This window comes from Morone saxatilis, unplaced genomic scaffold (genome assembly GCF_004916995.1).
Source record: "Morone saxatilis isolate NCDOM2014 unplaced genomic scaffold, NCSU_SB_2.0 Contig0, whole genome shotgun sequence".
Taxonomy (NCBI): domain Eukaryota; kingdom Metazoa; phylum Chordata; class Actinopteri; family Moronidae; genus Morone; species Morone saxatilis.
In genome coordinates this window covers 20,770,108-20,783,727 of record NW_023339650.1, presented here as the reverse complement: position 1 = coordinate 20,783,727, position 13,620 = coordinate 20,770,108, and the positions used below count along the sequence as shown (strand labels likewise).

The window sequence follows — 13,620 nt, the reverse complement described above, 5'->3', positions numbered from 1 at the left end:
ACTAAAACTACTAAAGTGTAAATTAAATGTAGAAGTCATTACTCTGGCTCTGTGTCGAGGGCTGTGTGTGTAGACTCTTCTGATTGGCGTTATCATTAAATATGAGTCTTAGCTTTCCAGCCAAACCCAATTTATACAATTTAAATCCAGTTTATGGACCCGAGTGTGCAGAAATATTCAAATACACACACAGAAAACTGCAAGGGATTAGAATAAAGTGGGCATGTCGTTACCCATAGAACCTGTTTTCATTCAGATATGTTGATGTATTTAGGCTCCTTCCCACTAAAACAGTACAGGCCTCCCCTCCGGTCTCCCCCCTGCCTGTATACCTGCACTGACGCTCCCCTCGCTGTTTGTTTCAGCTGCCGTCCTTATACAGCAGACCTGAAGCAGAGCCTCAGTACGTGGAGCCAGAGGCGGGGCAGGTGGAGCAGAGCGTCGCATCGCTGAGGAAATGGGCCGAACCGTACACCAACCAGTGTCAGGTGTGTTTATGTGTGACGATGACTTCGGGACAAAAAGAGTGTCAACAAAGACGTTAAAGTTAGGAAATCTAATATTATATGTTTAACTATGTTTTCATTAGTGTATAAATACATGAATATACATAAATACGTTAAAATGAGCCGTTCTTATCTAAAGATGCTGCCTGAAGGGAAAACCAAACACTGTCTCTAGATAGAGAGATATATAGATATTTTTGGGGGAAATTACGAGAATAAAGTCGTAATATTGCGAGAATAAAGTCGTCAGAACTCTATCGAAGCTTTTTTCTCATTAAAACAACTTTTTTTCTTGTATCTTCACATTATTCTCGTATAATTATGACTTTATTCTCATAATTTCCAAAATTGTATTTATTTATTTTTCCTCTTGGTATGGCCCTAATACTCCGTAAACATGGTAATTAATCAAACATAACTGTTTCTGTAAGTTGTGAGTTTAGAAATCTATAATACAAACATAAGGAGTCAGATTTATGTTTATATATAATAAATGTATCAAATATATCTTTGTGTCTGTCAGTACAAACTTTCAAACTTTAATTTCAGTCACATGTTTTTCATAGATTTTGTGGCCATCTGTCCAGAAGCCCGAACCTTCCTCCTCACATTCCTCACAAACGTTTTCAGATCCTCCTCAGTTCAACTCTTCACTTTTCATTCCTGATGTCGTTGTTCTCGGTCAGCTGTTACGACTCCCTGCCAGGGCTCGATATCAAGAATGTCCCATTGTCCCCAGGGACGAATAAAAATAGCAACCAGGGACACAAAGATACAGCGTGTGCCACAAAGATAAATGTCTCATTACAACTTAAAGCGTTACCTTTTATGCATCTTGGAATATTTAGTATTAGGTGCTCAAGCTCTACACAACGTCTCACACAGGTTTCACACACAAAACCAATGATAGAGAGATCACCTCCTCTCCTCTGGCGCCACACACAGGCAGTCAGTGTGGCATGTGGGGAACGCTTGACCTTCTCTTTCTCTCTGGATTAGGATGTTCCTGTAGCCTTTTATGTAAATAGTTGGTTTGAGCTAGGGCTGCACAAGTAATCACACTATTATTATATTATAAGCAACATCCAAACCTCCAAACCTCCAAACCGCAGAATGAAAAGAAAGTACTGTAGTCCTGCAGAGATACTCGGGCCTACAAATCTTCTTGACACTGAGGAGAAAAGTTAATTTCAAGCCCTGCTCGCTGCAGGAAATACAGTCACATGAGTTAAGAGTCAAAGGAACTGCACACCCTGCAGCTTTTGCTCGTTGATTTCCACAATAATGAGAGAAAAAGAGACACGCGTGACTTGAGCAACAAGTGGTTTATTTGAACTGACGCCTTGAGTTGAAACCTGCCCAACAGGAACTATTAAATGAAATAACTGCTCCACCATATGAGATCTTTTCCATTATGTCTGTTTCAGTCTCAGCATGCATTTGGGTGTGACAGTTTATCTGATGCAAAGACACATCTGCTCTCCCGGAAACGTCACGTGACTCTGGTCCCCACATCTGTTTGGGTTCTGCGTCCTCTCTGCTCTGTTTCTCTGATCCTGCAGGATGTAACACTCTTCTGGTTCTCATCGTATGCACGTGTGCAGGAAAGCTCGGACTATCTTTAAAATCGAACTCTGCCTCAGGGAACTCTAAAAAAGCCTGAAACAAGCGAATAGAGCTTCAGCATTTGACTCTCTGATTGTGCAGAAAGAAAAAAATCATATTATTTCATTCAGTTTTGTGGTAAAAAAGATAAAAATGCTGTTTAATAAATGAACTTTTCATCCTTTTTTTGTAGCAAACGAGCCAGGCTGCAATGGAGAGAGTTGAGGTTAGTGTAAGAATACTGCCGTTATGGTTGTTATGTGAAGGAATGTTCCTCAACGTCGTCTGGTTGTCGGATGACCACGACTTTCTGAGCTGACAGCTGCAGCTCGATGACTGATGTCTTCGCCTTGACACCACAAAAACGTGTCCAAACCATCTGTGACAAAGCTCTCGGCTTTCTCCTTCCCCTTGCTGATTATTTTTACACAGTGTCTTTTGCACCGTCATGAAACGTTACAGAAATTATATTATATTATTGTGAGGGCAGAGGATAAACTTCATCTTCCTATATAGGTCGTAGTGAGTGCGCTTACTCCTAAAGGCTTTAAAGATTCAATTAGTCATTGTTTGACTAGATAACAGATGTATTCTATAATTTATACATAATTTAAGAGTTTATTGGGCTGCATAATTATAAAAATAGATGTTTTCCTGCTATATTTACAAACTATTAACAGCATCAGAAACTGTAACATCCTGGATTAATGTTATTTTGGAAGCGGTGCTGCAAATAAAGCTCATTCTCATTATCGATCAATCTGTCGATCATTTTCTTGATTAATCGATTTAGTTGTTTGTCCGATAAAATGTCAGAAAATGGTGAAAAGAATTATATAGATCGTCAGTTTACTGTCATAGAGGACGAAAGAAACCTGAAAATATTCACGTGAGAAACTGAAATCAGAGAATTTTGTCTTGAAAAATGACTCAAAAGAATCGATTATCAGAAGAGTCGTTCATTTCTCTTTTATCCCTCTGCTCCACATCTGATCTCTCTTTATATGATTTAAATGAATCAGTACAATCTTAAAGGATCATAGCTGTTACCGTGTGACCTTTCAGTCGTTTCACACTCTTAGTTGGACTTGTCATAAAGACGTAAGAACTCAAAACAATGTTTATTGCACATTTTGAAGGAGATAAAAGTTGTTATGAGATGAAAGTAACCTGCTCTCCTGTCTCACTCTGTCTGCTGATGATCTCTGGACCCCAGAAAGTATACCGTACCGTGGAGCCCACGATCAACACGTCCGTAACGACAGTCACAGGTGAGAAAACACGACTTCAGTCAGTGCAGTGTGTGCTGCGTTTGAGCTGATCTGAGATACAGAATGATCACATGATAATGGATCCTTCCTTCCCGCCTTATTTTATTCTTCAGGTGCATACCAGTTCCTCAGTGACCCTCCTCCCGACCTCTACCCCAGTGTAGCGGTGGTGGGCTTCACTGGCTTCCTTGGACTTTATTTGGCCAAAGGTAACTTCTGCAAGTTCACACTCAGACACAAACACACACTGACCTGCTCTCGCTGACAGAGACCAGTCAGTTCAGAGGCAGCAGGCGGGATAACGAGTGAGCACGAGGCGATGAGGCGATGCAGCGGCTCACTCACACCGCCACCGAGACGGAAAATCTGTTACACTGTTCATCCGTCTGCAGCGCTCCAGTTATTCTGTAAAATAGCTCAAGGTTATTCAGTTCAGGCCACAATTTTCACTTTCAGGAGACAATAAATAAAATAAAAGCAACCATGAACCCTTAAAAAGTAATTCCCTGTGGCCACTTTATCTCAGTTTACCTTGTGTACTAGTTGCTAAGTTTAAAGTATTATGGAAACATAAATATAACTTTCCTGCCATCCTATTTATGAAGACTGGGGTGTGTTTGTTATTGCAGTCAAGAGGGCGTACCAATAGGTTTATATGCCTCTCCACGGATAACATTTCTCCCTGTGTGACAGTTGCAGCAGAGGTTTAGCTGTAGGAAAGTGAGGCAAAGAGTCTGCATGAGGTGAAAGAGAGACAGGTGCATTTCTTACAAACAACAGGAAGTTAGTGATTGCAGTTTGGCACGTTGAACGCAGCGAGCAGCTGGAGCAGCAGCGGCGTCTGTGAGACACAGCTCATGGAGGCGATTGAGGTACTTTAAAAACATTCAGTCCGATTGCAGCAATTTGCATCAGAAATTTGCATTCCTTTCTCAGAGTGGTAACTTATTCAAATCTTAACACGCAGACAACAAAACACACTGATATCATTCAGCGTGACTTAAACTGTCCGAGGACATCGTCGTCTTTGGTGTCGAGTGCGAACAAACATCCAGAAATCTGCTTAGAAAGAAATAAGCTGTGTCAGAGCTCAAGTCTCCTCTCTGGTCTCCTCTCTCTACATTGGGCAGATTCTCCCTTTAACAAGTCAAATAAAGGAGTGCTGCACTTTATGAGTAGCTGCTGTTTGTCTTTATGAAAGAAGGTCACTTCAGGTATGACAGCCGCTCCTTCACTCTGAAGCGCGTTAACACCTTCGCCCTCTCTCTTTCAGGCTCCAAGGTGAAGCGACTGGTATTTCCAGTTGGACTGATGGCTCTGAGCGCCTCCATGTTTTACCCTCAGCAGGCTGCATCCTTACTCAAGGTGTGTGTGTGTGTGTGTTGTTGTGTCACAATCTCTTTAGGTAACAATAGAGCTGCAGTCGGCAACATCCCAACATCTGTGTAAAGCTGCTGTTACATCAGATTGTTTCATGCATCATACACGTACAAATACAAAAACTTTATTGTCCACAATGTGGAAATTTGTCTTCGGTTTCACCGTAAGGCATGTCATAAAAACATAAAGACATTTATAAAACTTCAGGACAACGTCAGGAGCACCACTCTGTATCCTCGTCTGCCGGATCCTACTTTCATTTATTACCATGACGGCATTTGGGAAATAGAAATAGTTCCAAGAAATCTTATCAGCCATCAGTAATCCGTAACGCCCTCTGAAGGTCGTTACGGTAATATGGTTGTACACAACTGTATCAGTTCTATAACTAAATTTAGTTAAAATAACTATTTTTATTGCTGTTTTGTTTTGTTTACACCTTTGCATCTCTGTTAAACTGATAAATGGACTAAATACTATATATCCGAGCGAGACAGTCAGACCTGGTTTCCTCTTTACGTGTAAATTAGGCCCTAAATGGGTGAATGTGAGGGTCCATCTATAAGCTTGACTATCTGCATAGTTAACAAGTCAGCAAAAGCGAAAAAGAATGAATCTGTTTACACCTCTTTATTGAATGTTCCTCCCAGTACTGAAATATACTCGAGGAAACATCTGTGAAAGCAGGAACAGTGACATACATTCAGTTTATTGGTTGTTTTATTTTTAGGTACACATTATTATGTTAGGTAGGTCTTTCTTACTGGGACCAGTGAGCCATAAAGTTTATTCTAGCGGAGTTTTTCAACAGGAAAGAGGAAAAATCCCACCCTCACCCTATAATCTGTGTCTGTCCAGCTCTGTCGGACTTCACGTAGATTAAAACTTTCCAGGCAGGTCTCATGCTTTTAGTTAGTACTGTATCAGTGTTTGTGTGCGTTTGATCTGTGATTCGCTTCCTTTTAGGAAAGCACAACCCTTTCCTGCAGGAAGTCCTGGCTGTGAATGGTGTTTCTAATTCCCACTGATGTCTGGGTCATTTTATTTACTGTATTTCCTCCCCGAGAGCCGACAGGGCACCAAACACAGAGACGCAGAGGTCATACAGACACAGAATACAGAGGCACACCCCGATTCGATCACACTTCAGCTCCTAACACATGCAGAGATGAACAGACAAACAGGGCAGGGTGCAGATACAAAAACACATGAGCCGGCGAGATAAAAAAGAACAAGTTGAGCCAGTTGTGTGCAAGTCAGAAGATTTCTCTGAAATTTGAGGGAGGTGTAAAAGAAAGTTAGAAAATAACTAAGTATGAAGGGAAAAGTTTCAAACTCAAAACCCCAATGCAGTATTTTTATTTTAAATTCTGTAAATTAACATTTTGGCAAGATGTGAGCTGTCAAAACTTTAAAATCTAAAGATTGCATCAGTTATGAATCTAGATTTCCTTTTTTGGATTTGTATCTGCAAACTAGAGCCTCTCCAGTAACGGTGTGTAGTCTTCTTCAGTTCTTCATACAAGTCAAAAGTCACCGTTGAGTTCTTAAGGTTCAGTGACATATCTCTGTCCAGGTAATTGTGATCATCTGTATTATTGAATATTTAGAGACTTGTTTTCCAGTCATGGAAACACCTGGAAATGGATTAAAATGACCAAATATCCTGGATGTTGTCCTGTAAATGTTAAATTGTACTCCTCCTCACTCATATTGCCTAAATGAAACCTGAGTTAGAGGAAGACTGGAGTTGAATCACCGGAGACGCTGCAGTAAAAATCAGCTGTGGTGAGAACAAAGGAAAGCACAGTGTGAACCTGAGTCACTTCATCATGAACCTGCATAATTAGAATAGGACGAATATAACTGGCAATAATGTGTCAACACTAACTCTTATCAGTGTGTTTTCCACCAGGTGAGTCGTGACACGGTGTACACCTGGGCTCAGCAGGGCCGCGTCGCCATGGAGACGCTTTGGAAAGAGCCGCCGTTTGGTAAACTGAAGGTGAGTCTTTGTGTTTTCTGTCAGTGTTTAGAACTGTATCATTACTGTATGAACTCATGTATTCTCACGGCTGTTCTCACTAATGTGTCTTTTTGTTTGGGGGAGAAGAAAGAGACGACAGAGAGCAACGACACGACCAGCTGAGACAGCAAGAAGACACACACACACACGCCTCTCCATCCCAGTAACACACACTCACGCCAGTAGATTAACTCCCAGAGCCTCACGTCAGGGCCTGTAAGCTGCAGTATTTAAGTTTATATCCCAGAACTCCCTCCTGTTTCCTCTTAAGTCATTCCTGAACGCCAACACCTGTTCCAAGAAGCAGGTTTACACATTTTTCTTTTCAGTTCATATTCCAGGTTTGTGAATCTGCTTCTTGGAAGAGTCCCTCAGCTCTTCCTCCTGTTATCATTCCTAATCTCTCCTTCAGTGACCTCAGCTCTTCCAGTTTCTGATTTGTTTAACAAAACAGGGTTAGGGTGTCAAGTGTCTGCAGTGTTATCGACAACACATCCACAATGTGTGCCACCACCAACACCGCCCCGCAGACAGGCACAGAGACACATGGAACTGTTGAAAAAACATCAACAAAGGAGCTGAACGATTAGTTGATTCACAGAAAATCACTCAACTATTTTGATAATAATAATATTGGTGACTCCAGCTTCCCAAATCTGAGTTATTGCTGCAGTTGCTTGTTTTACTTTGTAATAAACTGAATATCTTTGGGTTTTAAGCTGTTAGAAGACATCACCTTGTGTTCTGGGAGCGATATGGACATTTTGTTTTCTCATCTTTTATGGACCAATTATTTAATGAACCCCTAAAAGGAGCAGGACCAATGTTAGAAAACACAAATGGAAGGAATTTTCCTCTTCTGAACTCCACTACTGAGGTTATTTATGTTTTTTAGTGTTATTTGTGTTAGTAGACTATCTTAAAAACATTTTTGGTGCACATCCGTCCTTTTTAAAGCAACACATTTGGAGGATTGTGCAGCCTTGTGTGCTTTCTGAGCGCTTAGACCAACACACGGTACATCCTGATATCAACTCCTGTTTACTTTAAAGGAGTAGTTCAACATTTTGGGAAAAACACACTTTTCTTTTCAGGTTCCTGCTGAGGGTTAGATGAGAGGATCAATAACACACTCACATCCGTACGATAAATGTAAAGGTGGAGTCAGCTGCTGGTTAGCTTAGCATAATGAATGGAAACAGGGGAAGCAGATAGTTGAAAAACAACACAATGTTGTGGTTTTACAGCTGTTGTGTGGTGGATTATTTATTTTCTTGACCAGCAACTTCCTTCAACTTTCGACTTTATTTTGTCCTCTGAGGACAATTGGATTTTCCAGCAATGCATAGTACAATACATCAAGAACACAAACATAAATACAGGCCTAACAACAGTGGTTGCTGGTCCAACCTTCACTGGGTACAAAGCCACTGCAGCAACAACATCTAAAACCAAGTGGCAACCTAACCTGCTGCTAGCTGTTTCTATATATTCAAAGTGCATCTATCTTTTCATCTAACTCTGAGACAAAAAGCAAATATTCATCTTTCCCTCCAGCCTTTCCTCTGCATTATGAAGCCACAGTAAACTCCTCCAGGAGAGCTGGGGTCAGTCCTGTGATATCTTTGGTGTAGGACGTGTTCAGTGTGTTCACAGTGTTAATATTTATTTCAGCATTAATACTGCTATGCTACAGTAAAGGGCCAAATAATGTGTGTACTCTAGCTTGATTTACTAATGAATGAGCTGAACGTGTTATTGTCCGTGTCTGATAATGCACTGTATATACTGTATGAGGTTTTATTGTAATTTAATTAAACCTGGCATCCGACTGAGGCGACGCATTTCTTCATCTGTTATTCAACCAACAGAGTGATTCATAAAGTAAACCTGTGTTTGTCTGTACAGAGATGCTGGTTCGAAAATAAATAAAATGTATTCAGTGTTTTGCAGGTGGAAAAAAAAAAACTCCTGCTAAATGATAAATGTATAAATGTATTCTTTGATTTACGGTTAAATTAATATATAGTATCACTAAGACTGGCTCTGTTTAGGTAATCCTGGTGTTATTGAACGCTGACGTTCCTACATCAACATGAAGCTGGTTATCAACTGTTTGGATGTTTTAATCCCCACTAAGAGTTCTTTATTCAAACAAATCACACAGCATCATCAGAGCAGGAGGGGAGCACTTAATCAGATCCACAGGGGGGTTTCTGGGGCGCCCTGGTAGCTCACCTGGGTGGGTGTCATCCCCTCTCTTTTCTCCCCCATTTCTTGTCTATCTGTCGAGCTTTTTCTGTCCAATAAAAGGACAAAAGCCCCCCCCCCAAAAAAAGTGATAGTGAAACATTAATAGAATTAGAAACTGTAGAAACGATACCCAAATATGACACCGGCCTCTTTAAAAGCTTTCTAAGCTGCTGAGATATTTAACACCTCAGAGCTGGTAACACATGACAACAGAGGACAGGATAGATTTCCTTTCACGGTTGCTCCTACAGACCCTGAACTGGAACAGACTGGTTCCCGGTGCTGACTGCAGGCTTGAGGGAGGGACTACACTTTCACGAGAGCGTGTGTGAATGATTTGTTTAGTTGTGATTGTTGTTGTTGTATATTTGCTTTGTAGATTAGTTGGTAATCCATAAAATGATGAGCATTTATTTTCCATGTCTTTGTCTCATGATGAATCAATAACTAATAAAGGAGTTAAAAGTTTGTCTGCTGCTAAAAAGATTAACATATTAAGAAAACATGAATGTCTGATAGGGTTTATTTATAATTTACCATCCTGAGGAAGTAACATGTAGTTATCTATAAAGTTATCTGTTGGTTAAAAGTCGTCTGTTCAGTGTAAATTCTGTGCGTTTGAGGCCCTGTGAGGAGCTGTTTGTTCTTTGAGTCCAGGCAGCAGGAAGATGTATAGAGCGATCATGTGAGCAGAGGTCATGTCCTGTTGTTGTGGCTGAGAAAGCCTCTGCTGCACTTCCTCACAGAAACCCTGCAGAAGGTTCACTGCTCAACGAGACTCTTGAGCTCGTGTAAAACAAAAAAGAGACAGAGTGCTGCTGAAGTTCCCTGAAAAGCATCGGCGTCTCTTTACGTTTAATCTCATTTCCTCTCTTTTCCCTTTTCTCTGTCTGGTTCTGATTTATCTTCAGACCCCTGATGTAATGTTTCTGCACACAGAACGGAGGATGTGATGTAACTCTCCTCTGCTGTTGGATCATTTTAGGGGTAAACTAAGTTTATTCCATTAAATAAAAAGACTTTATTTGAACTCTTAAATCCTTAAATCCTGGGTGAATGCTGATTAGAAGCATTTGTCAGCTATAAACAAGTTTTTACAGTTTTTAAAGCAGCATGAGGCGCCTAATTTCTAAGAAGCCAAATTAAGTACTACTCTACTAAAAGTGCGTCGGCCAAATCAAACATATTAATGTCAAAGGGAACATTTTAAACTGACTCAACAAAGAGGAACAGAAGAATACAAGTTTTATGTGAGCGCTCTTGTTCCTCTTACGATGTAGTGGTTTAAGTTCCTTAAAATCTGCTTAGAACATTTTTACTCTACAGATACTGAACGAGTCACTGCTGAAGTAGCAAAAAAAGTATCTCACGGGTTTCTCACATCACTGTGTGAAAAGCACGTCCAGTCTTCACCACAGCTTTCTGTTCCCTTCTTACCGCTCAGGGACAGACTGTGTGACCGTTCTGGTAACACCAGCAGCAGCTTTTACTGTTAATGATACACTGAGTCACACTGAGCTTCTATCAGTGGGGAAATGTTACTACGATGCAAATGATATGAGCTCATTTTAAGTTCATTTTTCACTTCCAGCCTCTGTGAGTTGATGTGAAAGTCAATGACACACAGACACAGGGTGAGCAGCCGTTAACCATGTCAATGTCTTTGCCAGTGGTTTCCAATCTGGGGGGTGGGGACCCTCATTAGGGGTCAGCAAAGCCTCACAGGGGGGGTCGCGGTCCTTGCTGATTATGACTTCTGTAAGAAAATGTAATAAATCCACACAGTAAGCTAATATCTCAGCATCTGGTTCCCTTCTGTGAAGTAAAGTTAGTTGTAAAAAGCGTCAGGGAGAAGAAAATACTGAATTAGTCCAAAAAAAAAGTCTATTAAGTCTGTATGAAGGTTAAAGAATCATAAAAAAATACATAATACAGACAGAGAATTGTATAAAAAGTTCCCTAAACAGGAAATAATCTGCTCAAAATTCAGCCAAATCTACACAAACTTCCTGCAGTTACTGAACTCACTGTTTTATTAATATGAAAATATCCATAAAATATGTCAGTCAGTTTATTAAATGATCGAAAAGTGGACTACGCTACAGCTACGAGTCACCACACAGTCACAAGCTCTGCAGATTGAGAATATGATGGAAACTCATGAGACCATGAGAACTGTGAACGTTTAGCTTCCTTTTAATGCTTACTGTATTTACTAGTCACAAGCTGAGGGGCAGAATAGAAACTGGTCCCACATTGCCCAGGACAACTAATATAAAGGGCAGAAGTGATAATATTATTACTTCTTTCTGAAACTAATGCTGTTTGAGAGCACCAATTATTGATTTGAGGGTTAAAAAAAGACTGATTTGTGGCACAAATGATCAATATCTTACTCTTAATGGCCACCTGGCTTTATGTGATCACACTCTCTGACCTGCAGGAGTGTTTTCACAACTCCACCTGGTGAATGTTTAAGTCTCACAACTCAACATAAACAAGACCCACAACGAGTGGCTCAAAGGTCAGAGACGTATATGTCCAAAGACTGTTCTGGAGCCATCGTAAATGTGGTAACAACAAATAACAGCTATCTCTGACAAACTGCACACAAACACTGTGACCCGCTTCAGAGGCGGTCACCGAGGCCCTCACACCACAGGGAGCGTTCAACTCAGACCTTTATGGTTGCAGACGGCTATTAATACAAAACCTCACAAGTTATAATGAGGTCGGGCTCAGGGAGTTATTAGTTTTTTTTATTTCCATTTGCTTTTGAATTCAGTTTCCAGTTTTTATTAGTTTCTGTTAGTTTTAATATAATATGGGATGTATTTGTCAGAATAGATATTCTAATACTCAAATACACAAAGGATCTGCTGACAGATTTGACCAAAACTAAAGACAGTTTCTGTTTCTCTTTATTTTAGTTAAATGAGGTAGTAAGGACACTAAATTTAAAAAAAAAAAAACGTCACAGAAACACAGACGTTTAGTTTTAGTGAACTATGTAAACTTTTTGAGCCTATTTTGTTTATTGTGTCGAGTCCTAAGAGGCTTCACACACACACACACACAAACATTTTAATAAACGTTTCACTGGAAGAACTTTGGGGGAAGTTAAAGAACTTCCTCCCAGAGCTTCTACACACTGTGTGAAAGTGTGAAACAACATCGAGGCTTCTACATAAACACCTTACTGCTATGAATTAATGGCAGTTATCTAATGATTGTCACTGACCAACTTCTTACTGGTGTTGACATACTGTGAAAAACCAGCGTCAGAATTAAGAAAAGCAAAAAGGATTATTCACTTTTTGATTAAAAGCTTTTCTTTTTATAAATGTTTCCTTGCAGCGTTAGCTTACTTAAGCAGATTTAAGTAAATAAAGTAAAGATTAACATATTTAAAAACACACCCACCCTCTGCAGATACTTCCTTTTAATTGAAATGAAACTGAAAACTGAATCTTTGTTGAGTCACAATGCGACTCTACGCTGTTGAACACACTTTCCCTCCAGTACCCAGCGAGCCAAAGGACGAGTCCACTCTGTGATCGGTTATTATTTTATTGAAAACTTAAAATGCTCCGATGCCAACACAAAGAAATTAATGTTTAGAGTAAACGTGAAGTGATTCAGATTGGTGCGTTGGCAACAGACAGAAGGTTTTCTAAAGATTGTGAACTACATATAGAATCATAATACTGTGATAAATTATTCCCCTTTTTAAAAAGCTGAACTTTATGAATCTTCGCCTGAACGGAGGAACGACCCGAGGAGTCCGACGCAGAGGCCGAGCTCGCCGTCTCTGGTCAGACCCTCGCGTGTCCTCCTCTCCCTGCTCTGCTCCGAGCCGGACCGCCGTCATTCCTCGGAGGGAGTGGCCATCTTCACGAGGCTGTTCTTGTCGAACCTGAAGAGCCTCCAGCCCTCCTCCTCGGAGAGATCCTCGGCGCCGCGCCTTTTGTAGAACTGGACGGACGGCTCGTTGTTCTCCGCGACGACGAACATCATGCCGGTGCAGCGCGTCTTCATCGCCAGCTGGAACGAGGACGAGAGCGTAAAGGGAATATTCCAACAGGACACATGTTATACCGTAAAGCCTACGTTTCCCAGAATGCAACTGGTTGGTAAATTTCAGAGTTTTCTGTTAAATACAAACACAAACTGGAGTTTTTAAACTAAAATAAGGTTTTTGAAAGCAAAATTTAAACACGAGCTTAAAGATCTGATTGTTTTAATTTATCTTACTTCTAGATTTTAAATGGAGCTCCATTTCTCCAACGTTTTCCTGCCTTTTTCTTTCCTTTCTCATCTAGAAATTGGTGTTTGATACATATTTAGTGTTTAACAAGAACAAGAAATATAACGTTTGCAGTCAGACTCAGATCTTTAGATCTCCTTCAAGTCCCTTCTTAAAAAACAGACTTTAATTGGAAAGTTGTTCTCGTTTTATCTGGTTGAAATTAAATTCTTTAAATCTGTAAAGTGGGTTTAGAAAGTTCTTTAAATTATTATTATTCTTATTATTATTCTTATTATTATTATTCTTATTATTATTCTTATTCTTATTATT

The 13,620-nt window shown here is 40.2% G+C and overlaps 1 protein-coding gene across 1 annotated transcript; it reads left to right on the top strand.

Moving 5' to 3' along the window:
* Nucleotides 1-223: 223 nt before the first annotated feature.
* Nucleotides 224-8,624, top strand: apoob (apolipoprotein O, b). The gene is made up of 8 exons (XM_035671371.1): nt 224-244; nt 366-488; nt 2,305-2,337; nt 3,328-3,382; nt 3,496-3,591; nt 4,656-4,747; nt 6,678-6,767; nt 6,876-8,624. The coding sequence occupies exons 1-8, from the start codon at nt 224-226 to the stop codon at nt 6,909-6,911; spliced, it is 546 nt and encodes a 181-aa protein (XP_035527264.1). The 3' UTR covers nt 6,912-8,624.
* Nucleotides 8,625-13,620: the final 4,996 nt, after the last annotated feature.